Source organism: Silene latifolia, chromosome 10, assembly GCF_048544455.1.
Source record: "Silene latifolia isolate original U9 population chromosome 10, ASM4854445v1, whole genome shotgun sequence".
In the NCBI taxonomy this organism is placed as follows: Eukaryota; Viridiplantae; Streptophyta; class Magnoliopsida; order Caryophyllales; family Caryophyllaceae; genus Silene; species Silene latifolia.
Genome location: NC_133535.1, coordinates 4,561,259 through 4,586,837, shown reverse-complemented (window position 1 = coordinate 4,586,837; position 25,579 = coordinate 4,561,259). Strand labels below are relative to the sequence as shown.

At 35.5% G+C, this 25,579-nt stretch overlaps 2 protein-coding genes and 1 long non-coding RNA gene across 11 annotated transcripts; 1 reads left to right on the top strand and 2 right to left on the bottom strand.

Moving 5' to 3' along the window:
• Positions 1-594: 594 nt before the first annotated feature.
• On the bottom strand, positions 595-5,350 carry LOC141604793 (BEL1-like homeodomain protein 7). Of its 4 annotated transcripts, none has more exons than XM_074423288.1 (5): positions 5,017-5,350; positions 2,699-3,797; positions 2,011-2,378; positions 1,860-1,920; positions 595-1,550 (listed from the first exon to the last, which is right to left on the bottom strand). In XM_074423288.1, the coding sequence occupies exons 2-5, from the start codon at positions 3,668-3,670 to the stop codon at positions 948-950; spliced, it is 2,004 nt and encodes a 667-aa protein (XP_074279389.1). In that variant the 5' UTR covers positions 3,671-3,797; positions 5,017-5,350; the 3' UTR covers positions 595-947. The 4 variants fall into 4 exon arrangements, with proteins under 4 accessions (XP_074279389.1, XP_074279390.1, XP_074279392.1 ...); XM_074423289.1 differs by having other exon boundaries at positions 4,903-5,142; XM_074423291.1 differs by lacking the exon at positions 5,017-5,350 and adding an exon at positions 4,498-4,744.
• Positions 5,351-6,287: 937 nt separating this feature from the next.
• On the top strand, positions 6,288-8,989 carry LOC141607038 (uncharacterized). The gene is made up of 2 exons (XR_012526869.1): positions 6,288-6,643; positions 8,314-8,989. It is a non-coding gene; the product is annotated as an uncharacterized LOC141607038 (long non-coding RNA).
• Positions 8,990-9,482: 493 nt separating this feature from the next.
• On the bottom strand, positions 9,483-25,519 carry LOC141604792 (uncharacterized). 6 transcript variants are annotated; one of them, XR_012526221.1, is made up of 14 exons: positions 25,264-25,515; positions 24,380-24,447; positions 23,727-23,823; positions 23,495-23,623; positions 22,365-22,473; positions 22,128-22,272; positions 21,622-21,664; positions 21,252-21,425; positions 19,868-19,978; positions 18,824-18,986; positions 12,952-13,103; positions 12,450-12,680; positions 12,284-12,364; positions 9,483-10,132 (listed from the first exon to the last, which is right to left on the bottom strand). XR_012526221.1 is itself a non-coding variant. In XM_074423286.1 (10 exons), the coding sequence occupies exons 1-9, from the start codon at positions 25,447-25,449 to the stop codon at positions 19,880-19,882; spliced, it is 1,050 nt and encodes a 349-aa protein (XP_074279387.1). In that variant the 5' UTR covers positions 25,450-25,515; the 3' UTR covers positions 18,645-18,986; positions 19,868-19,879. The 6 variants fall into 6 exon arrangements, 2 of the variants coding, with proteins under 2 accessions (XP_074279387.1, XP_074279388.1); XR_012526222.1 differs by lacking the exons at positions 9,483-10,132; positions 12,284-12,364; positions 12,450-12,680; positions 12,952-13,103 and adding an exon at positions 15,139-15,156 and having other exon boundaries at positions 21,245-21,425; positions 25,264-25,519; XR_012526223.1 differs by lacking the exons at positions 9,483-10,132; positions 12,284-12,364; positions 12,450-12,680; positions 12,952-13,103 and having other exon boundaries at positions 18,645-18,986; positions 21,245-21,425; positions 25,264-25,519.
• Positions 25,520-25,579: the final 60 nt, after the last annotated feature.

Sequence of the window (25,579 nt, the reverse complement as noted above, 5' to 3'; positions counted from 1 at the left end):
TTCCTTTTTTTTTTTCCTTTTTTTTTTTTTTTGGCTAAGTCGCCCAAATTACCGAGTTTTTTTTTCCTTCAAGTCGCTCTCCCGCTGAGCGACCTTAATCCTGAACCTACCATCGCCAAAACCGAGCCTACGTGGACCCATTTTTGGTAATTAGTTTCAAAGTTACCCTATTTCGTTAAATTGTTTGTTATTAAAACCCATTTTGGAAAAAAATTCCAAGTTATTATATAAACTTGGTACTGTAATGCATCAGGAAAACTACTAGGTCACTTTGGATGAAAAATGGGTAGTTAATGTGAGTAAAACCCTCTTACATTGTGAGACGTTCATTTTATATATAATAACACTCATTTATTGACAGTAATAAATGAGTGTTTAATCAATAAAAAGACCATCTCACACTGTAAAACGGTCTTATTTTATAATATGTGTTTACGCAAAGTTCAAGACCAAAAACATTCCAAGTTCATTACATGATATATAGGAGTAATTGATTTTTGGGTATAATTCCAACAATTTTCTTATACACAGTGTATATATGGTACAAGAATTACAAAGAATATCACATAACTACAGTATATATATTTACCTGTGTTTTTCACCCCTTATTTATTTTCCTGTTTTCTTCATCAAGTAATCACACAAAATTACATGAATAATCCTATCTTGTACAAATATATGTGTAGATATCCATTATCTGCAGCTTCCGAAAACCACCCGATGATGATCGGACTACAAGAGGTGGCATGTCCACAATATGCTAAACTATGAACCCAGTTTTCTATAGTTATATTACAGCTGGGAATCCTCTACAGAAATTTATACTAATGCTAAGGTTTCAGAATACATTTTAACCTCATTTTCCTGCTCTTCAACCTTGAGGTCCTTCGGCAGTCGACACCGACTTATTTGATATGAAGGCATACAAGAATCTATTGAATTTTTCATTAAGATACAAAATCATTGAGTATATGTGGGTTAGCAAACCTGTTATGTTGCTGGTTCACCTGTTCCAAGTACGGATACTCAGACGGGACTACCCCCATTGTCGATTCTGTATTCGGGTTGCCTGCAAAACTTGCTACAACTTCTCCTTCACGTTGTCGTAGCCCTAAAGCCAAGGATACTTGGTTGTTGTCTACGCCAAAACTGCCCAACTCAGACATCTGATATGCACCAGAATTGACCATAAGATGTCCTACACCATTTGGGTCAGTTGAGTGTGTCCCATTAGTGTAAAATCCATGGTCGAGATTGTTATCGCCAAGAGAATTAATGTGTAGGCCTGAATTTAAGGAAGAATGAGCCTTCATTTCCGGGTTATGATTGACATTGGTTTTAGAATCGCGGGCATCATGAGCCATAGATGTCGAACTTTCCTGAATCTCGTCTTTCCTATCCTCCGATCCCCAAGATTTTTCCTTTGCTAACTTCATTGTACTGTTATCTTCATTGCCATTTAACTCTGCTTCTCCGAACTCTTCCTTGTACATCTCCTCAACCATAGGCTTCCAAAGACGTACACGAGCATTTATAAACCAGTTTGCCACCTGATCCAAAGAAAACATTCAAGACAGAAATCTCAGCATATTAACCCGTTAAACCGAGATTAACACAACCAAATGAAACCACATTCCTTAAGTTTTCATCTGAAAATCTTCTTAATCTGTCCTCTGTCTCAACTGAATTTTTACATTTGATTAAAATACTCCTCACAAATGAATAAAAACGTAAAGTACCAGAACAAAATTTTACATTTGATTAAAATACTCCTCAGTCCTCACAAATGAATAAAAACGTAAAGAACCAGATGAGATAGAGGGAGTACAAGTTCTGTGCAAATCTTTATCATTACATACCTGGCCCCGAGACAATCCTGTCTGCCTAGCCAGCATTATCTTCTCCGAATCTTTTGGGTACCTGAACAACAAAAAATGGGCCCAAAACATTCAGACCAATGCACATATCATAAGCAATAACCTTGAGAGACTCGAGTGACAAAAAACATACGGATGGAGGAAATGCTCGAACAACCAAGCACGAAGAATGGTGACAGCAGTTTCAGGAAGACCCCTTTGTGGCCTCCAAGCATGCCTCATCATACCAAATTGCTGAAGTGCTCTTTGCTGTCTAAGTTTCTGGTCAACATAGCGAAGCCGAGGAATTACTCCTCCCATACCATTGTCGGGTTCCCCAAGGCTTTTCCGAGTTACTTGTATTTGATCTGTTATGGCATCACGTAAGCATCGGAAATGCCGGGAAATTGTTTTCAAGGCCAGGGCAGTGTAAGGCTTGGCTGCCCCACCCCCGGCTACCATGTCGAAGGATGAAACCATAATTTGCATTTGATGACAGTATTGCTTGTATCTTCTGTCTACCTATAATCAGAAATTAGTTAACCAATAATTTTTGAATTCAGTCTGCTAACACAATAACCTCAAAAATTTAGAATATCAAGTTATGCAAATCTACAGAATATGTCATGTAATACCAATCGGTATTTTAAACCCACCACCCAAGTTTTCAGTCTGCGCCACTGCAAGGCGCATGACGTTGGAAAATAAAACAAGACATCAAAATTAGCGATAACTGAACGAAACCTTCACAAGTTGAAACGAGTTATAGAGATTAAGAAATACTCCGTAATTTGCAGAAAGAAAAATCCAGCAAATGAAAAAGGGTATGAATTATGTTCTACCTCATCCAACAAGGAATGAAGCTTATCCAGCTTGTTCTGCAACTCATGTCGCTCTGAGGAAGAAAGCTCTTGAGCTGAGCCGGACCCAACACTCGAGTCATTACCTTCTGTGGGAGGCTTTGATCCACCCCTAGACTCTTTTGAACCATCATCAGCTTTATTTGAGATTTGATCATTTCCGGATTCACGACGTTTAATAGCATCCCCAACATTAACAACTTCATCAAGCAATTGTTGAGCTGCCTTGAGGTACTTAGACTTCAAAAGCGCGCTAGCAATCCCAGACTGCTCATATTGATACTGATAGTAATTCTCTCCTTTCGGGTTTATTGTAAATGGAGGATTACTATTTGGCATCCCGAATCTAATCGTATTGCTTCCATCTCCATGAATATCATATGGAAAACAATCATAATTTCTCATATCTTTGCTAGGAGAAGTTTCATCAACTTTGCAGGCCATTTGTCTGACACTATTTTCAGCAGATAATGGCATATGAGGGCTTAACACAGAGGAAAGGCCAGGGTTTGAGTACTGGTATTGAAATGAAGGTGTCGAAACTACTGTCGACATCTGTGTACTAAGACTAAGAGATAAACCTTGTAAATTCTGTTCACCATCCATAATCCCCAAGTGATTTCTAGATATCAATTGCAGCTCCCCGGGAATAGAATTACCGACATTTTCAACAGAATCCGAGTTTAAAGGACCACTTGTTCCTTGCATACTCATTGGATCACCGGTAGGTGGGATAAACATCATTTCATTTCTTCCTGACATTGAGTCAAAATTTTCGCCATTATTAGGAGGATTCATCGAGAAGTTGCCATTAGAAGAATTCGGGTTCAGGTACATCATCATATTGCCATGAAGAAGATTGGATTCCGGGTATGATGCCAATTTTTGGTCCGGTGTATAAGGAGCAGATAAGACATCAATTTGAGCACTTGAGCTTGGGTAATAAGTGGCCATCAGATTTAGGATTTTGCTTTTTCGTGTCAGAAATTTCCGGTATTGCAGAATGAATCCAAGAGTATTACATCAGCAGTAAACTTCAACTGTCATATGATATGATCAGGTTATGGACCAGTAACAACACCTAAGAAAAGGTAAAAAAATCATTTGATCAGTAAAGTCTGACAAAAGTTAAAATCATAAATCATTATCTGTCAGGAACTATCACATAAGGATGATGCTAGATTCATTAAAACACGGAAAAAAGAACTAACTCCGCCACAATCATTTGTTTACCTTTTTTATTCAACTGTAACCAAATAGACAATAGGAATACTTTTTTTCTGAGAAAATTGGAAAAATGCAAAATTCTATTCACCATCATATATTTATATCAGAAAACCTTAATGGATTCTGCTCTACTGCTCTAGCTAAACAAAATTAAAGGCAAACACAGATAGAGACTTATCTAAGAACACCTACCAAAAAAAAAAAAAAAAAAAAAAAAAAAACTTAATGACCCTTCTACAAACAACTAAGCCATAGTCATCCGAGAATGATTTGGGGTCAGCTAATATGAACCCGTGATTCGGAATTGTGTTGTGATACCAATTGTCTGAAAAATGATTTACCAAACTTTAGACTAAACTCATCCATCATGAAGTTGAACCAAGTCAACCCAGATCAGTAAACAAATCACACCACAATCAACTATCACTGAATCATAAAAATGTGAACTTATAATAACAACGAAAACGACGACAACAACATTAACCCACTGCCTCCCACAAATTGCGAGGTAAGAAATAAAACATACAATATGAAATGAAAATTTAAGTACAGACCTTCAGAAAGATGTACCTTAATTGGGGTACAAACTACAAAGCAGCTTATAACAATAACAATTGATAAAAACTTAAAGCATGAAAAACCTTAAGCTTACACACTAAAGACAAACTGATCCCAAGAGATTTTGCATAAACCATATAATGCCCTCCTCAGAAACCCTTTTCAATCAATACAATGACATGCTTGATTAAAATAATACTATACATACTTTATATCACCTAATCAATAAAATATTGCCCACATAAAATAACATAAACATCAGCAACAGATAATAAAGATAGAAAGACAAAGACAAATGTCACCAAACTAGCTTAGCCGACAAAGTTATGAACCGTGGTACTCATGCATGAGCTGGGTTTAAATCCCGTCAGTATTATAGAAAGAACAGTAAAACCACAAACCTTCAATTATTAAAAGAATGGAGAATTATTGAAGATTTGTGCATGTAAAATGGATAATACTCATGATCTGAGTTTAAATCTCGTTATCACAAAAAGAACAGTAAAATCACAAACCTTCAATTATTAAAAAATGGAGAATTATTGAAGATTTATGCATGTAAAATGGATAATACTCCACCATAGGAAAGTGTGAGTGCAAGGGGAAAATGTAAGAAAGTTCACAAAAAAGCTCTAAACCACATAAATAAGGTGAGTTCTTATCTCTTTATTATCTCATTTCTTTTTTGGTAATAATATTATATTAATATTAATAATAATATATGTGTTAGTTTGCTTCAAAGGGGTTTAATTTGAGAGAGACTAACTACCAGTTGGTAGACCTAAACACTGTCTTAAACCTCATTCTAACTCCTTACCCACTTTTATTTTCTTCAGAAAAAAACAATATATGAACAACCATATATAACAACACACATTTTATTAGTAGTAAAAGATTGAATACTTTTTATGTGGACATTTTATGATGCTCTCAATATAATAAAGCTACCCACCAAAAAACGAAAATAACGACCGTCTTAAACTTAAAACATGTAAGCTATGATAGATGAGACAAAAGAAGGATGCCCTAGAAAATAACAATACGTCCGTTCTATACATGAAATTAGTAACATATTTAACCCGTTTTCATCTTAAAAGAATAGTGTCGTTCTAAATTGTGATAATAAGGAATAATATAAGGGGAAAAGGTGCATTAATATATGGTTGATGCATGTATACACATATTCATAATAGTAGGTGATTGTGACAACATCACACGTTTGACGTATAGTAAGGATTCCTAAGTATATACGCTATCTTCCATTTATTTTATGTGAAGACTTTGTTTATGTTTTGTGGAAATTTTAGTGCTAGTTTAATTTGTTGATTATAATATATAATCATATATGTTCTGATTTATTCAAAGGAAATCCGCTATAAATAACAATTGTCGATTTTCATCATTATCCAAATAAATGTTTATAGCCGAGTATACGGTTATATAGTATTTCTTCATTCAGTTCAATTCACTATTATTTGACCAAATATGTGAAGGGATAGTATAGTTTAATATAGTTTGAAAAATGAAGTGAAACGGGTCAAATTTAGAGGATAGTGTATGGTGAGTATTTGTTAACACAAATTCTTGTTTGTGACGGACGCTATCCGTCACAAACAAGAGACGGGGCGAATAGGTACTATATTGTGCAATATGGGCCGGATAGTACTATTTAGTGGGGTATGTTTATAATATATAAAATTAGGGTAGAATTTTAGTGGGGAACATGAGGTACGTTTGCATTAACTGCCATATTGCATAAAATACCACACCAAATCATCTTTATGTCAAAAATCAAACCAGCCAAATCATTCACCCATGCTGCAGCTTTCGATCAACCCCAATAATCCATGAAAATTTACAATTTTGAATCCAAATCCTTCACAATCTTCATACTTTTCTCCCAATCCTCATAATTATCATCAAATGTTCATACTTTTTTCACAATCATAATCATCCATTAAAATATTTCTCACAAAACCATGGCTATGGAGGGGAAGTCGGAAATAATGGAGGATGATAATAATCAACAAATTGTTGATTTTGAGACCGCTCATTCTGTATCGCTTGATGGTAATGTTGAGACCGCTGATGTATTATATGATGGTAAAGACGACGATTTTGCGACGATGTTGATGAGCAAAGGTTTGTTTTTTATTTTCTTGACGATATTTTGACAAATTTAGTCGCATAAATGTTAGTATGCAATGTTTGTGTTGTTGATAACTTTTTTTGGACGATTTGTGTTAGATTAGTAAAAGATTGTATTTATTAAGTTGTTTTTTCATATTTGTCTTCATGAGATTTTAGGGTAATGTTCTATGTTTTTTTTTCCAGGTGATTTTTGACGATTTTCATGAGATGTTAGGTCAATGTTTAGATCAATATTGGTAGGTCCAATTGTTAATGAAGATGGGTCAATTTGTTAAGCTTGTGTTCATGAGATTTTAGGCATATTTTTGATGTGAAAGACATGCTTTTGATGTTGTATTAGTTGAAGATGAAGATTAACTGTGCATAAGCTAACAGTAGCTAAACTTTAAAGAAACACAAATGCGTTTTCAACAGATTATCACTTTAGGTTATAGTGTGACCATTTTAGTGTTCATTGTTATGACTTTAACCAAATCTAAAAATTTGGTTGCTCGTAATAGGTACTGACCTTTCATACATATATGTTAGCATTGTGTAGTGTATCTTTGTCACCATTTTCTAGTTCGGTGTTGCCTTTTAACCAAAACGCATTCTTTTGTTTACCTTTTCATAGGTACTAATCTTTAATATATGTTACCATTGTGTATTGTACACTGTCACCATTTTAGACTTCAGTGTTACCTTTTTAACCAAACGTAGTTATTTTGTTTATGTTGTCAACAATATTAATATTTAAACTGGAAATGGTGACAGTATGACTGAAGGTGGTTACATTGCGAGTTACTGTTAAAATGTGACCATGATAGCTACGCTATGTAGACGTTTTAGCTATTAATCGTTAAAACTTAAAATGGTGACATTATGACTAAAGTTGCTTACATTCTGATTTTCTTTTAAAATGTGAGCATGATAATTATGATATGTAGACGTTTTAGTAAGAAAAGTGACAACATGTTATGTGTGTTTACAACTTAAAATGGTGACATTCTGTCTGAATATGGTTACCTTCTAATGTACTATAAAAATGTTACCTTTATAGTTGTGATATGTAATTTTTTTAGTATGAAATGTCACCCTGTTTTTAAACTTAAAATGGTGACAGTATGACTAAAGTTGGTTACATTCTCATTTACTGTTAAAATGTGACCATGATAGTTATGATATGTAGACATTTTAGTAACAAACGTCACAGCATGTTGTGTGTGTTTACAACTTTAAATGGTGACATTCTGTCTGAATATGGTTACCTTCTGATGTACTATGAAAATGTTACCATTATAGTTGTGATATGTAATTGTTTTAGTATGAAATGTCACAGCATTTTTAAACTTAAAATTGTGAGAGTATGACTAAATTTGGTTACATTCTCATTTACTGTAAAAATGTGACCATGATAGTTATGATATGTAGACGTTTTAGTAAGAAACGTGACAGCATGTTGTGTGTGTTTACAACTTAAAATGGTGACATTTTGTCTGAATATGTTCACCTTCTGATGTACTATTAAAATGTGACCATTATAGTTGTGATGTGTAGCTGTTTTAGTATGAAATGTGACAGCATGTTGTGTGTTAAAAAACTTAAAATGGTGACATTCTGAGTAAAGTTGTTTTCAATTCAGTGTTGCCCTTCTAACCAATGCTTAATGTATCTTGTCATAGGTGTTGATCTATCAGGTTGTTTACTTGGAATAAAAGCTAGAAAATGGGAACACATATTCAGCTTGTATAAGAAACATTCGCAACTATAGTGTGAGAGAGGCTCCTCCCAAGCGACATACGCAGAAGTGCGGCTCATGACGCCATCAATTGGCGTCGTTCAATGTTGACGGCTATGAACTATCTCATCACTAAATGTCAGAATGTTTCTGATGCAAGAGCTGTCGTGGATAAGCTGTTTATTAAAGCAAATGAGGAGGTTGAATTGTTGCTTTCTAAGCTTAATATGGAGGAAGATTAACCAACCATAGATGTGTCCGTGCTTCCTATTCTTGACCCCGTACGTTGTACGACAAAGGGTCGGAGTCAACGAAAAAAAAGGAACATGAGGACGAGGAAGAAGGCTAGGAAAATGGTCTGATGTTGGGGCAGGGGAGAGTACTATCTACGTCGATGTGTTGCGTCTGATATGACATACTATCTACGTTGCAATCCTGAGTGTGTTTGTACTAATGTGGACGAAATCGGTTAATGTCACCAAAGCAGTGGAGTAATGTGGCCATGTTTGATTGTATGTTTTTGCTGTTTAAATGCCTGTTTTTTGGGTGAACTTCGAAGCTTACCTTGTGACGGATTTCTGTAAACACTCTGATATATACCAATGTTTGCTTATTTTGCTCCACATGTGACCATTGTTGCAACAAATGTATCATTGTTTGATCAATATGTTACCCTTTTAACTAAAAAATATATACATATATGAAAGATCAGTACCTATGACAAGATAATAAGTTCTGGTTAAAAGGATAACAATGAACTCTAAAATGGTCGCATTATAACCTACACATTGGCAACATATATGAAAGATAATCAGTACCTATAATGTTTTTTTACACTACACAAACTCTATAAAATGGTCACATTATACACAATGCCAATTGCCAACAATCACATATTGTGATTGTGACTACTGATGTCGAAAAATGTACCTATTTTTAGTTTTGTTGAAGGTTATAAAAACACAAGTTTTCGCAACATAACTACCCAACATAGTTTAATATAACTGTCTGTATGGATAGTTTGAACTTCAACATAACATGATAACACATGCTTAATAAAATATACCGGCTTAATAAAATTGGGACATATTTCAACCTCTTCAAAATGTAACTACATTACTGTTAATAATGTCACCACACGAGTCTACACATGTCATAACATTGGTAGTTCAGAAGTTGTTTACAAAACAAGGACTATTTCACAGTCCCTTCGCAGCCCGAAGGACAAAAAGTGGTGTCCCAAAATACTACATCATTAACAAAACGACCAACTAGAAAGTCTTCATTATTAAGAACCGACAGTTACATTAACGGAATGTGCCCCCACTTCATTTCTTCTTACCGCCAGGCTTTGGTATTGGACGGTTAGGGACACGGCTGACATCCTTAGCGCTACTGCAAACAGGACCTCCTGGTGGACGATCTCTAGCACGAGTGTACCTGAGCTCGTACGAGCGGGCTGGTGCTTGTGTGCCAATGTCATCTATCCCCAAGTCAAACGAGGGTGGGAGAACCACATTCTCCAAAATTTGGTCCACCTGATCAAGCATGGCAATGAAGTCAGCATAGAATACGGGGTCGCTATCCAATTTCTGCGTAAAGGTCTCTTCCGCTTCACCCACTGCTTCACCATCTTCGACCTGCTGTACCCGCCTCTGCTGAGACAGTGGAGGATCTGCCATCATTTCTGCTGCCATTTCACGATGTAAGCGTGAAATCAACTTCTGGTTCCTCTTTGACTGATACCATTTCAGTACTCGCGCCTGCACATGGACAAATATGATGTAACAACCTGAATACACCAATATAAGGTTCTACATACTTACATATAATGTCACTTTTTAACACAGCTACATATCACACCTACTATGCTCACATTTTAATAATGAATCAGAATGTAACCAACTTTAGTCAGAATGTCATCATTTTAAATTTCCAACAAACACCTACATATCACAGCTATTATGGTAACATGTCAACAGTCCATAGGAATGTAAGAAATTTTAGTCAATATGTGACCATTTTGAGTGGGGAACACACAGAACATTGACACATTTTGAAAATTTACACACACACACACAACATTCTGTACTAAAAAAAACTACATATCACAACTACCATTGGCACATTTTAACAGTCAATCATAATGTAACCATCATAAGTCAGAATGTCACCATTTTAAACATTTACCCACAAACAACTTTCTGTCCCATTTCATACTACAACACCTACATATCTGACCTATGATGGTCACATGTTCACAGTCCATAAAAATGGTTACATTCCTTATCAAAATGTCACCCTTTAGTGTATTAAACAAACAGAACATGTTGTCACATTTTATACTAAAACACTAAAACAACTACATATCACAACTATCATGGTCACGTTTTGAAAGTAAATCAGAATGTAACCATCTTAAGTAAGAATGTCACCATTTATAGTTTTGAACACACACTATCTATCGTCACATTTCATACTATAACACCTACATATCACATTAATGATGGCATCAGGTTAATAGTCCATAATAATGTAACTATGGTTTGTCAAAATGTCACCCTTTATAGTTTTAAACACACAGAACATGCTGTCATATTTCATACTAACACAACTACATATCACAAGTACCATGGTCACATCTTAAAAGTAAATCATAATGTAACCATCTAAGATCAGAATGTCACCATTTTAAGTTTAACCAAAATGATACTACAGCACCTACATACCACACTATAATGGTCACATTTCAAAAATAAACCAGAATGTCACCAACTTTAACCAAAATGTGACTATTTTAAACATTTCAACACATAACATGCTGTCACATTTCATACTAACACAACTACATATCACAAGTACCATGGTCACATCTTAAAAGTAGATCATAATGTAACCATCTAAGATCAGAATGTCACCATTTTAAGTTTAACCAAAATGATACTACAACATTTACATATCAGAACTATAATGGTCACATTTCAAAAGTAAACCAGAATGTCACCAACTTTAACCAATATGTGACCATTTTAAAGATTTCAACACATAACATGCTGTCACATTTCAGACTGCAACAGAGTAACGATTGTCTTCACATATCAACCCTCAAACATATGTCACCATACTTCCTAATTGTTGTTGCCATTTGCAGATGCTAATGGCTATAAACAATAACATCCTTAAATGGGTACATCAGCTCAAAGTAGACACATTTAAAGAATGACAACAAATGTGACCATGTTTTTGACCTAGATGTCACCCTGTTCAGGTTAGGCCAACCCAGGCAAACATATGTAGGTAAAATAAATCTGATCAGAAGGTAACATTTTCGACTTCACATATGAACATTTTCCACATTACATGGTCACATTTTCCACATTACATTACATGGTCACATTTTTATCAACAACAAAATATGAACATTTTCTTCATTACATGGTCACATATGAACAATAACATCCCAACTGATAAATATGACCCCATATTAAGCTCAATGTTAAAGCTAATTGCTATATTTAATTTGTCAAGGTGGACACATTTTAAAAATGACAACATATGTCACCATGTTTTAAGCTAAGATGTTACCCTGTTAAGGTCAGGCCAATTCAGACAAACAAATGTAGTTAAAAATAAAACTGATAAGACGGTTACATTTTCAACTGAATTACATAACACATAATCACAACTAATATATATGACCCCATATTAACCTCAAATTTAAAGCACAGATGATACATTTAATTGTCAAAGTGGACACATTTTAAAGTGACCATGTTTTAAGCTTACATGTTACCCTGTTAAAGTTAGCCCAACTCAGGCAAACAGATGTTCGTAAAAAAAAATGATACCAAGGTTACATTTTCAACTTAACATATGAGCATTTTTCAGATGCCATGGTCACATTTTCAGCTTACCCTCTACTGTGCTTGCTTGTCCCTTGCTTTTCTTTTTTCCACTCATTGCAGCTGCCATTTTCACAACTTTGTCCAGCGCATCTGCATGCCAGCATAAACTATTACTAGTACGCACGAAAAATAACTACTCTAATATCAACAAAACAACAAATTTGCTAATCTTAACCTTGCAAACCATCATCTTCGGATCCCGGCCCTTCGTCACCACTGAGTTCGCCTTCGTTATCACTGTCCTCAGGCTCCTTATCACCTTCCTCATTCACACTTCCTTCGGTCTCCTCAGAAATATCGTCTGACCCTTCACTTGCGTCACTTACATCATTCTCCACCGGCTCTACAAATGTCACCTTCCCTTTACCCTTTTGCAACGGCTGCTTTTCTTTTCTATTCTTATCCTCTAGTTATCAATGAATATTGTCAATACTCATTTTTATCAACAACAAAAAATGATACTTTTAACAGAAAATACCGATTTCTAGAAATAAATCCATTTCCTAGCGTGAATTACTAAACATTAACCATTAATTGAACATACATCCTAAAGTACATTAATTAACTCAACTAATGACACCATACATTAACATAAAATAACGATTTTGCATGAAACAACTTCACTTATGACACCATTTACTAGTATTAATTACAAAACTTGAACAAAATCACAATACCTTCCATTTGTTTCTTCGAGGGGGTGTCCTTTTAGCCATTTGTTTTCTCCCAATCCTCTTCACGAAGCTTGTTATTGGTCACATCAATTTTTCTGGGCAGTTTTATGGATGAAAATGGTGATCGGCGGTAGATGAACAACATGAGGCAATTTCTGGGTAAGGAAAGGTGAGATTAAGAGAGAAGAGAGAGAGGTAATGTTATGACAGAAGAGTGTAATGAATAAGTGAAGAGAGAGGTAGGTTTAGTGAGAAGTCAAAAAAATTCTGAAAAGTTGTCGGGAACATTGGGAGTTACCCTTTTTTTATTATTTATCACCTACCCCACTAGTATCCATATTAGTCTAAATGATACCGATTCGCCCCGTCTTCACCTTGTGACGGATAGCGTCCGTCACAAGGGAGACTAATTGATTTGTTAAGGATTTATTATGTTGGGTGTATTAATTTCAACAATTTTAAGATTTTTATTTGTAAATAGTTGGTGATAGGCTATCTAAAAAAATTGCCAACCTTCTCAATTATTGAAATCCTCTTGTTGAAAAAAACAAATGCATATAATATTTTGTGGAGTTTGAAAAATTCTATGTCGTAAATCAATCAATAATTGGGAAAAGGTGTTGAAGATTTCATACGTTGGTGTTAAAAAGAACGATTCATGAGTCGGTGACATGGAACCAATAATGAAACAACAAAGCTGCAGAAGGAAAGATATTCAAGCAATAAGTAAAAAAAAGTGTATTCCCTTATTCCGGTCATTTATTTATATTTACTTTTGACACAAAGTTTAAAGAATAAGTAGATAACATGCATATATGAAGAGAAAAAACAACTTACATACTCAAATTATTCGGAAATTACTGCCAATGCCTAGAGGTGATAAAGAGTTGAGCCGAGTTTGGCTTTACTCGATTTGTGCTCACGAAACAAAATTCAAGCTCGGGCTAATGTCGGGCTCACCCGGGCTTGAAAAAAATTAAGCTCGTTGTCAAGCTTGCGAGCTTAAAACCGGGCTCTAGCTGAATATGAGCTTAACTTGAACCGTTATATAATTGTTAAATTTTCATTTTTTTTCCCTTTTAATATTTTCAATAACAAGGGCTCAAACGTTGCGTATAAAAATATCGGGCAAATCAATGACGACATTTGATATGGTGATACAAATATATAATCGTGATAAACCATGTTTATGAACTAGGAGCATTATAGTATTATCTCGTCACACAAGTGTGAGCTGTCTGCAAGCTTTTCGAACCGAGCTAACACGAGCTGAGCTTTAACGGAGTCAAATTTAAGTTGTCTTATTTCATTATCACCCCTATAAACACCCAAACAAAAATGTAAAAGAATTGATAGGTAGATAGTGAAAATTATAGTGAAAGCCTACTTTATTAGTTGCCCTAAGTGGAGTATGAAAAAGAAAGAAGGGAGTTAGATCAGTTGGTGAGAGGCTAAAAATGGTGTGTGAGAGACAAAAGGTTGATTAATGCGTGTGCATGAAATTTGTATAGTTAAAACTGCGTTTTCCAAATCACATATACACTCCTAGTCCTATATATTGTTGTTATTAGGAAGTTCACCATTGAAGTTTGACCAAATGATCCCACTGAACTATGTATTGGTGACTTAGATTGTGATCAATGATAAAACATACGGAGTAATCAAGCAATAATTGTTTTTTTTTTGGAGCAAAATCAAGCAATAATTGTGATGTTAACAAAAACTACCACTTCTTCTTGTAATGTGTCAAGACGATATTACACAACAAATACTTCAGTTTAGCACAACTTAACCATGAAGTTATGGATTTAATCCCTGCCCATAAGATCACGGGTTCAAAACTTATATGTGGGAATAAAGCAAATTCTTTACCCAGACATTTACATCGTAAGAGCACCCGAGATGATGAAAACACACAATCAATTGTATGCACACACTTTCAAATTAGGGAAGTTGTTAGCAAATGACAAATATAAGAAGAGCATTCACAACTTAAGCATAATATGATTGAACACAAAAAATATAGTAATATGTAAGCTTTGTTGCTTTCATTAAGTTTACTTGCTTTGATATTTCCCTTTCAAAAGAATCCGGAAAAAGGGAGGTTTAATATAAAGTATTAAAGTATATTTTTTATTCTGCAAATGTTAAATAATTAGTACTCATTCCTAGGAGAGACTGTATCAAGGATGTCTGACCTGCAACACACTGTCAGTTCATCATTGGTCATTAAACTCATCACAGAAAAGGGACAAATATACTCCGAAATACAACCACAAATGCACTAAATTTCGGGTATGTCTCAATCTATTTTACAATAAAAACATTGTTATTTACTAGAAACGTTTATATAAAACCGTCTTATACGGAGTATTTTGTCAGATGAATATTATACGGAGTGCTAAAATGGAGTAGAATAGACGAGGAAAAAACATTACGACATCAACAAATACAATACTATCTTATCCAAGAAAGATCGTCTTAAATAAAGATGTTACCTCATCATTGTTTTCAAGTATTAAAAAAACCTAATTAATTACGAGTATATTTCTACGAGACGATTTATGCACATAACCAAGTCTTTAAAATTATCTCTCATTTCTTGATATCATCAGTGACAGTCCATCTTACTTCAGACTACCTTATTTCAGACCGTAATAAGACCTCTCACAAGTGAGAAACACATGGGTGGTGGAACACCCCATGTGCTTTCCCACTCACACCCTAAATGGGTTTTTTGTGAGAGGAAATGATATCCGTCTGACCATTTCAAACGAATATAACGGTTTGAAATCAGAATTTGTGCATCAGTGAATTTGAATGAATGTATGCATGAATCACACAAGAATCAATAATACTAGCAGACATGCTGGGAATGCTACACATTCTTATCATTTGAATTTATGCCAAGTTTCAAAGTGGGAATGGAACCTACTGGCCTACTACTACATCACTACATCCTTATTCCTTACGTAGTAAAGAAGGCCTTCATAAATGCTGCTAATATGCTATCACTACAACATTTGTAATATATCCACACAAATGTGTGGAGCAAAACTTTTCCAAAGTTTTTAAGACATTCATCACTCTCAAACAAACACAAACTTTTGGTTAAAACTCATTATTCCTATTATATAAAAAACGTCTAGAAAGTCTTTCTTAAGACGGATATATTCACTATTATACCTCTCATCTGGGGGAGGCAACTTCACATAGTGAGATCATAAGATGTACAAAACGATCGTCACATAATGTGAAACCATCTTATCCTATAATTTGTGGGAAGAAACCAATATGTTACGGTTGAATTCTCATTTAAGACGGGTATATCCGTCTTAAACTTGAGACGGGTCAAATAGGACAAAAGCAGAATACATAAGAAAAACACAAATTCTCATTAAAGACGAACACTATCCGTCACAAGCTGAAGACGGATAGTGTCCCTCTCACAAAATGCAAATGGATAGTGCAAGGGGGGGAAATGGATACCCCCACTTGCATTTTGTGAGAGAGCCACTATCCGTCTTCAGTTTATGACGGATAGTAGCCGTCTTCAATGAGACGGACCGTTAAAAAAAAAAAGATTTATCTTATAGACTTATACTCCTATATACCATGTAAAATGATATTTGACCTATTTTACTATTAAGACGGAGATCTCCGTCTTAAGAAAGACAAGTTGGTTATCATGTTATCTAGAAGGTACTATGTGGCAGCTACATTAATATCATGTACAAGTATGCTCATCCACAAGATAATTAGCCGCCTAATAAGAAGCCAAATAACCGACTGAAAGGGTACACCAGAAAACATGTGATATTAAAAAACAATTAAAACACTGCTTACATATTAACATTACTTGTAATCTGGACAATCACATAAAAAGTCTATATCATTAAGACATTTAATATGTGGTAGTTGTGATCAACCTACATCGTCTGACACGTAAATCATTTGTTGTACTTGATTTTAGTATCTTGTGTTAACTATAATCACACTTTATTCCTTTTAGTAAATAAAGTTTTTCTGAGCCTTAATGAAATGTTTTGCAATTTTCGTCTAACCCGCCTTATACAAGCCACCAATTCTTGTTTAAAACTGTCTTAATTTATAACGGCTTACACAACCTATTATTAAAATAAAGATAAGAAAAGAGGTTGTGGGAGGTCTTTAAGTTAAGACAAACTTAAGTAAGACCTACCGTATGCGAGAATTTGTAACACCCCGCCTAACAAGATCGGGAACGATTACTCACTTTAGCTCGCGTATAATTGAGCTTAGTATCTTGTTAACCACAATATTCCTTTTAGTAAAAAAACAGACCACAATATTCCTCTTAGGGAAAAAAATAAAAATAAAATAAAGTTTTTTTTTTTTTTGACAGTGAGAAAAAGGGTTAAGGTTTTTAAGAGCCATAAATGAAATGTTTTGCAATTTCCATCTAAACCGCCTTATACGAGACCCTTATTCTTGTTTAAGACCGTCTTAAGTCTTAACTTATGAGAGCTCACACAACCGTTTAAAATAAAGGTGGAAATGAAAACATAGTATCGGTACATTGCATGCAGGCTCAAAAATTTTCTACGTATGTTGATTTTTGGGGTTACAAAAATGCATTTAACCACCAATAACCAAACTCAGAATATCAAGGAATTCCATAAAACATCGTCACAGAAAATCAGCTTAAGTGTCTAAAATTGAGAGCTTAACGGTACGATCGTGATTGCATCATCCAATTAAGAAAATAATGAGCATTTGACTTAATAAACAAGTCCTTAATTTCACACCTTTCATGGCTTAAAAGTTGGACATAAATAAATAAAAAATTTCAAGCTTCTTTTGCTAATTATCTTACGGAATAGAAGACCGAACAAATTATAATAGTTTTGTAATTTCTCGGAAAAAGTACTAAAAAATTACTCTGTATAATATCAAGATGCGAAAAAACAAAATAACTCGTAATTCTTCGCGTGGACCATAGAACGCTACACAGTTATGCACCACCCAGAGTCCCGGGTCTCACAATTGCCTATCGTAACACCATCTTACCATCACGATCGAACTACACATCCTTTATACTTGTGTACTAATTCAATTTTTTTTTTTTGTTCACACATGTATCACAGTTGATGGAATAGCTTCATTGTTTGCTTGCTTAATAACTTGACAACTACCAACTATAACTTATAAAATGGCTGAAAATGTCGACTCACCAAATTCATGCAAATATCATTATGTAGCCGGAATTTAACGAAGTAATTACATTCCAAAATCGCGGATACAAAACAGATAGTACTAGATAACATTGTATATAACAGATTTGGTTGAGTGCTTAACTTTAAGTTCTCAATAATAAGTATTTAAAGGCCTTCATGACAAGTGCAACCAAGAAAAATGTTTAATAAATGGCCCTAAGTTGGAGCAAGTAAGACGGGGGTCTCACGACTCCACGGGTTTAACTAATTGACCGAACAAAGTTATCTTTGGTTAAAGATACGCCTAATAACTCTCCTTCAAAATATCGTTTTGCTTGAAAACGCTAATCCATGAACAAGAAGCATCTTGGTGTGGCGCCTTATTGTACTTTTGGTGCTGCTTTTTTGTGATGGCTATTGGCCTAAACAAAACTACTTATAGGGAAGGACGAAAAACGCAAAAATAAAAAGCAAGGACCGTGATGTATCTAATTCAGCTCATTTTTCATGGTCCCAACATTGTTTAAATGTTTAACCAATAGTAGGAATTAAACGGTCCAGTAATGTCCATATACGGAGTATAATCTATGATGGAGCCCGACCATTAACATATGAAAGAACCAGGACCATTATGTTTTCAATGGGCAGCTCTAAAACAATAATGTGAGAGTAATAATTACCTGTGAGATTTCTCACAACGCGACATTGAATTGCAACAGCAGCGAAATCTTCAAAGCACATGAGCGATGTCAGATGTCGGAAAAAGTAATTATCGGCATTCCAACATTCAAGCGCCAAATTTACAGCTTCTTTCCTTTTTGGAGGAAGCAAGGACTTCTGCAACTATGTACAGCAAAACAAGAATTTAGAGGTTTCGTATTTTTGTCAATTCTGTCAAATAAAAGTAGTTGCAATTCTCACGGCAGAGATGAAAAACAGAGTGATGTCAACAGGTCAAAAAAGGGAGCGAAATTGATATCTAACTATCTAAGACAATATCAAAAAAATCTCACAACAGTATACAATTGAATAATTGATAGCTTGTAGAAATAGCTGAAATTTCATATCAAGAAAAGGACCATGTCAGGCTTAGTTTCTAAAAATCGGAACTTCAAGAACAAATCTAAGTGTGTTACAATCTTCAGTAGGTCTTATAAGAAACCGTCTCCCACTAATTTAGTGGGAGACATAATAGGGAAAAAAGAAATCCAGTGGGTCCCTCACCCCATCATGTGAGAGGTCTCTCAATAACGCTATTGACTCTCTGGAGTTTTTGTGTACAATCTTTACATCGTTTGCACCTTATCTTTCCTGAACTAAGAGTAGTACCACCAATTTCTTTACCCAATTACTCTACGTAGTGACCAAGATATTTAGCATCACAAAAGATGTAGAAACCATGTGAAGATCCCAATCAAAACAGCTACAAGTTTCCAGAGCATCTTCTGCAATGAAGTCGGCCAACATGCCCAGCTCAAACAATGCCTAGATGTAAGGGGAAACAGCATAAGCCTAATGACCTACTCCTTGTACTATTGGCTAGTAGCTCATATTCTCAACTCACAGAATCGCAAACAGACTAAGCTTGATCATGCACTCGTGCCTGAAAGAACTTGAATTTAGTCACCCTAATTTGGAAATACCTCGACAAGTTGATGAATTTAAGCAGACAAGAACAAGATGATTTGAAAAATGGTAAAGCTGAAGAGAGAAAATAGAATTACTTGCATCCAATTTCATTCCTCTTCTACTACCTGCTTCCCAAACTTCCTCAATGCAAGTGAATATACCTCTTTCCTTTTCCTAGATGTCCCCTCGGCGACTAATTTGACAGCCTGTATCAAGATCATGCCTATTAGCCAACATCTGAATTGGGATGACGAACTACGAAAAGGAGCATAAAAGCATTTCATACAGAATTCAAGAATTAGATATACATCTATCCACCAATAGGTGACACCTAAATATCATACATAAGAAAGGCCATTCAAAAATAATTATTCTAAACCCATTTAGCTGTCGTTTTGAACGACTACGAAGCACCTAATAAAATTTAAGCAGTAATACAACAATATCATTGACCACGGTACCTCAAGGGCTCCTACAAATTAATGGGGTAAGAAAGGGGTTGTCTTTGAATGAGAGAAAATATCTGAGTAACAGCACTTGAAAATTGTGTCTGAGAATCACATTTAATGCTACTTCAGAAATTAAAGAAGGGCAACCAACTTAGTGAAACATTAACCCTCAATCAAGAACCTCAGAATGAGCTACTAAATAAAAATATAGAGTGCATCTAATCCTAATAAAAACACATCAACAGGAAAAGGTTCCTCTTCTACAGTCATCTTGTAACATCAACCCTCAATCAAGAACTGTTGCCCATGCACACGTCCTCCCAAATAGGAAGCCATAATAAAACAAAAATTAGGAAGTCTTATTAGCTCTTAATCTGTCTACCAAAGTCACCTAAGGGTCCGTTTGGATACAATTTTAGGAGGGAAGGGGAGGGGAGGGGGAGTGAGGGGAGGTGAAGGAAGGGGAGAGAAGGGGAGGGCAAATGGGATGTGGATGTTTGGATAACAAAAATTATGAAGGGAAATGGAAGGGGAGGAATGAGGGAGATGAAGAATGGATGGAGGATTGAAGGATGCTAGTGATATAATTAGAGTCCAAATAATGTTTTCTTTCCAAATCTTGCCACCATTGGAAAGATTATAGTTTGTTCTATAGGAGAGAAAATAATTCCTCTCATTTCTCTCCCCCTCCATTTCCTTTCTCCCATATTTTTTATCCAAACAAAGTAAATTAAATTCCTCTCTTTCCCTCCCCTTCTCTCCAATTCCTTCAATCCAAACGGACCCTAAGTATCCACAATATTCATTGGAACCAAATCGAATGATAGAGATCCAAATTCATGCTTCAACAAAGCCAAGTTCCTACGCTTCGACAACACGTCATGGTTTCAACCAAAATAACTTAGCCCCAAAAGCTTTAAGCAACGAACTACTATGACCACTATCCACCTCACCCTAGGCCTACATGAACTTTATAACCAAAGAGAGTAAATGCAAAAGATTCGACAAGAAGATAAAACAGACCCACTACCATGGATAAACTATGCCCACTTGTAATAAGCTCCTTTAGTTCATCCTCAATCTGAGAATCTGGCACAGATTCATCAATGCACTTGGCCTTTCCCTCTACTAAAAGTGTAATTTCTCCCTTTGGTTGGCGAGTGGTAAATGCTTCCTTAGCTTCCTCCAAGGTACCACGCCAAAACTGCAAAGAAACACAACTATGTCAGAGAAAATAGAACTTAATGGCCCCGATCAATATTTTGCTAATGAAGCCAGGCATATTCTTATGATTGAAAAGGAAGCCCACAAAGGCAGACTAGCTCAAATCAGGAAAAAATTATGTTACACAATCCACATTATTATTTCTCTCATAATTGAAAGCTAATGTAATATGATACCTCTTCATGAATCTTCGTCATTTCTCGAGCTATAACACACCTCCTTCAAGATCACACATTTTACAGAATAGTCAGTCCATTGGTAAATGGCAGTCATTAAATTCTAGAGAACTTCTTTCACCCTTTCATTCTTTTATACTTCCTCCATTCCACTCAATTAGCCCCCATCTTTTGAGAGAGATCTCTAAAAAACATTAATGGGGATAAACGAGTCAAATACTGGGAATATTTTAGGGGAGGGGGCAATTGACCATTCTTAATGCTCCCAAAGTAGACCAGGAAACTTTATTAAGTAGTGGTACAGACGTTCAAATCAAATTACTCATAATGAAAAGGTCAACTACACAATGATAATTTTAAAATGACTCGAACAAAACATTTTAAAAAGTGCTTTTGACAGATACAATTTTGGACGTTGTGAGGCTATAGACGCTATGCCACAGGTCAAACTCGAGTAATTACATATTAGAAATCAATTGAAGCAAGTTTAGCAAGTGTAAAAATACCTCGAGTTACCAAAAATAGATGAGGTTTCTTCGAGAAACTGATGAAGCTTGTGCGGAGGAACAAAAAATATCTGTGTTGCAGCCTGATTGGCAGAGAGCAAGAGCTTTTCTCGTCTAGATCCAGCAGTTTTAGGAAGAAACCCAACTAGATATTTAGAATGGAATTATACATTATAAGGATATCAAAAATCTACATTCCAATGGCATAAAGATAAACAGCAAGAAAAGTAACTCTACCAAAGGTGAACTCATCAGTAGCCAATCCAGAGGCTGAAAGAGCGGCAATCACTGCAGATGCTCCAGGGACAGGAACTACATCAATTTGTGCTTTGGCACACAACTTTGCCTGCAGGCAAGCACCATATTCAGATTATGATGGTTACTACAAAAACACAAGTGCCTGAAGGGATCCTCCAAATGCGGGGAAGGAGGGTCGGATGTACCATGTACGTAGCCTCACTCATGTATTACCAACAAAGAAAAGTTGTTTCCAGATGACCCAGAATGAAAATTGTGTCAAGAATTGTAAAGAATGGGGTTTACTTGACAATTTAATTTGCTTTCAATCATAATCCAGAACCAAAGAATTATGCATCATTAGCTTCATTGGAAATGGAAATGGGCCCATGACAGTTACTATCTAGAATTAATTACAATAGGATCCATTGCCAATTAACAAGACAATTTTTAGGAAAAGTTGAGTGAGCACAAGGAAATCTTGAGTACTTCACAGAGAAAAAAAAAACAAAAAAAAAGGATTTGAGAACAAAACGCCAGCACTGCTCACACAATGGCAACAGACAATAAGCAACAGAAACAAAATGGGGTAAACAATGTACTCTATCATTAGTTACTACTCTGGTTGCCTCCCTTTCTCACTTTGTTTCCATTCCTCACTTTGAGTGATTACTTTGGTTCTCTTTTCATTTGAATATTTTATCGTTATCAATTACCCTCCCCTCCGATCTTCCTCTTGCTTCTACCTTTCTATTTTGCCCTTTGTTTAAAGGCATGAAATAACGCCATACTGAACGGTAGACCCAAACCAAACTCATACCAGTTTGGGGCCAAGATTTTGATGTTGTTTGGCCTGTTGGTTCAAACTACAAAATAATTTTGTCTAAGGCCGTAAAATCAGTACAAGAAGTAACTGTAGGTCAAACACTTGCAATGAACTCCACGTACTAAGTCAAGTTATAAGTGAGTACCACGAAAATTAGTCTCGTTTGCTAACAATCTAAGAGTATTATTAGAGCATGTAGCTGCACTGCTACAAAGTAAAAAGGATGTAAAAGAAGGAAGCAGCAAAATGTTCATAACCAGTGTTTTGTAGAAGTAGCGGTGTAGCCTGAAGTTCAAAAACTAACCAATTCTGATCCAGGGTCACTAATACCAGGCATCCCAGCATCACTAATCAGGGCCACGATTTCACCCTCTTGCAACCTTTTCAAAACCGTCATTTCTCTTTGACACTCGTTAAACTTGTGATAGCTCATCTAGAACCACAAAGAGGCACCCATAAAAAAATCATCTAATATACAGAGTGAATAAGTGATAACAAATCTACCATTTTCCATTACAGTGAACTGATATACATACCAGGGGCGTTTTGATGCCATAATACTGAAGTAACTTTCCTGAATGCCTGGTATCCTCAGCAAGTATCACATCAGCTGATTTTAGCACCCGCAAAGCACTACAGTAATCGAAAAGGCAAAACCTAACAATTATTCCTGAATCATTGCTTCTTAATACAACATGTAACAAGATAAGCTAAATGTGCAAAACGCGAAACACTAATTCTGATATAGGTATGTGTATGAACTTCGTTTTACAAAATCCTAAGTCTACAATAAACCTAACAAATGCGATCCACAACAACATCTCAATCACAATGCAAGCATAGGTAAGAGCTAAATGTTGCAAACTATCTAATCGGTTATAGAGATAGATAAAACATCTTACGACATTCTATAGTAAGGTTAGTAGATTACACGCAAAATCCACTAACATTTCCCAGTTGTAGCACATTGTACAAAACCAGCACCATTTACAATGCATAATACACGAAATAAAAAACAAAAATGATTCCGGAGAGTAATATCTTCAGGATTAGTAGATTACACACAAAATTCCCCATCATTCCGAGACTGTGGCACATTGTATAAATCAGCAACGTATAAGCTGCCAATTAGGTAAAACAAAAATAACCGGAAAAAGCATATGAAACAGCATACGAAACAGAATATTACCGGAGAGTGATATCTTCAAGATTACCAATAGGCGTTCCAACTAAATATAACCCTGGCTTCAAACTCCCCTGCCATGAATCAAAATTATTAACAACACATTATTCTTCTACTCTGTCCCTCCCATGTATTTTGTCGCTCTTCGACTTTTGAAAGTCGACTTCAACTACTATTTTCTCACAATATACAATTGATTACAGCTTCTTTCAAGATATAATATGAAAACTAATTTTGATAAATCAAATGTCGCGAAATTGACATGTACAATTACGACATATATTTGGAGATATTAATAGTCCGAAGTTTGTTACCAATTAATGACATTACCACAAAAACCTAAAATCATCAAAAGTAATCAGAACTGTATATTCACTGAATATTTGACCTAATTGAGAATTCCGATTAAGTAATTGGAAAGCGAACTACTCCCTCCGTCTCAATCAATTCTAATACTAAAAATCGTCAATGTTTGACCTAATTGAGAAATACAAGTAAGTAACTGAAAAGCGAACTACTCCCTCCGTCTCAATCAATTCTTTACCCTAGCTTTTGGCACCGAGACGAGACTAAGTAATTGAGATATAAACAAATGCTCCAGAAAATACTAAAAATCAACAGAAATGTTTTACTGAATGTTTGACCTAATTGAGATATACGAGCAAGTAATTGAAAAGCGAACAACTCCCTCCGTCTCGGTCAATTCTTTACACTTTGCTTTCGACACGGAGACGAGAAATTGAGATATAAATAAATGCTCTAAAAAACACTAAAATTGAAACAATAACACGCGCGCGGGAAGAAAAAGCGACGTCTACGGGTTTACGTAATTAAAATAGAAACGTAAAGAGATGACCGAGACACGGAAATGTAAACAGAAGGAGTAGTACCTGCTTAAGCGAAAATGGTAGGGTTAAAGTGGTGCAAGCTTCAATTGGTGATGAATGAGATTGAGAACAGAATGAAACGACGGCGTATTTGGAGAAACGAAGGGAAGAGGAAGAAGAAGAAGAGAGAGAAGTGCTGATAATGGCGGGAATTGGCGCCATTGCCGTCCATGGTAATCGCCGATACATTTCTTTTTCGCTACTGATTTTTTTGGGTGGGTTTCGCCGTTTCGGATGTAAATTGGGCGTATTTTGAATTGGTAAACACATTTGGGCCGTGTTCTTTTAGACTTAATTTCATGGATTTAGTTCAGATCGG

Excerpts from the sequence above, each read along its gene's own strand:
- LOC141604793 (XM_074423288.1), bottom strand. The coding sequence starts at position 3,670 with ATGGCCACTTATTACCCAAGCTCAAGTGCTCAAATTGATGTCTTATCT. Across the intron at positions 2,379-2,698 it reads TTCATTCCTTGTTGGATGAG|GTAGACAGAAGATACAAGCA; the intron begins GTAGAACATAAT and ends TTCTGATTATAG. Across the intron at positions 1,551-1,859 it reads CAGGATTGTCTCGGGGCCAG|GTGGCAAACTGGTTTATAAA; the intron begins GTATGTAATGAT and ends TCTTTGGATCAG.
- LOC141604792 (XM_074423286.1), bottom strand. The coding sequence starts at position 25,449 with ATGTATCGGCGATTACCATGGACGGCAATGGCGCCAATTCCCGCCATT. Across the intron at positions 22,273-22,364 it reads TACTGATGAGTTCACCTTTG|TTGGGTTTCTTCCTAAAACT; the intron begins GTAGAGTTACTT and ends CTAAATATCTAG. Across the intron at positions 21,665-22,127 it reads TCTATTTTTGGTAACTCGAG|GAGGTGTGTTATAGCTCGAG; the intron begins GTATTTTTACAC and ends GTGATCTTGAAG.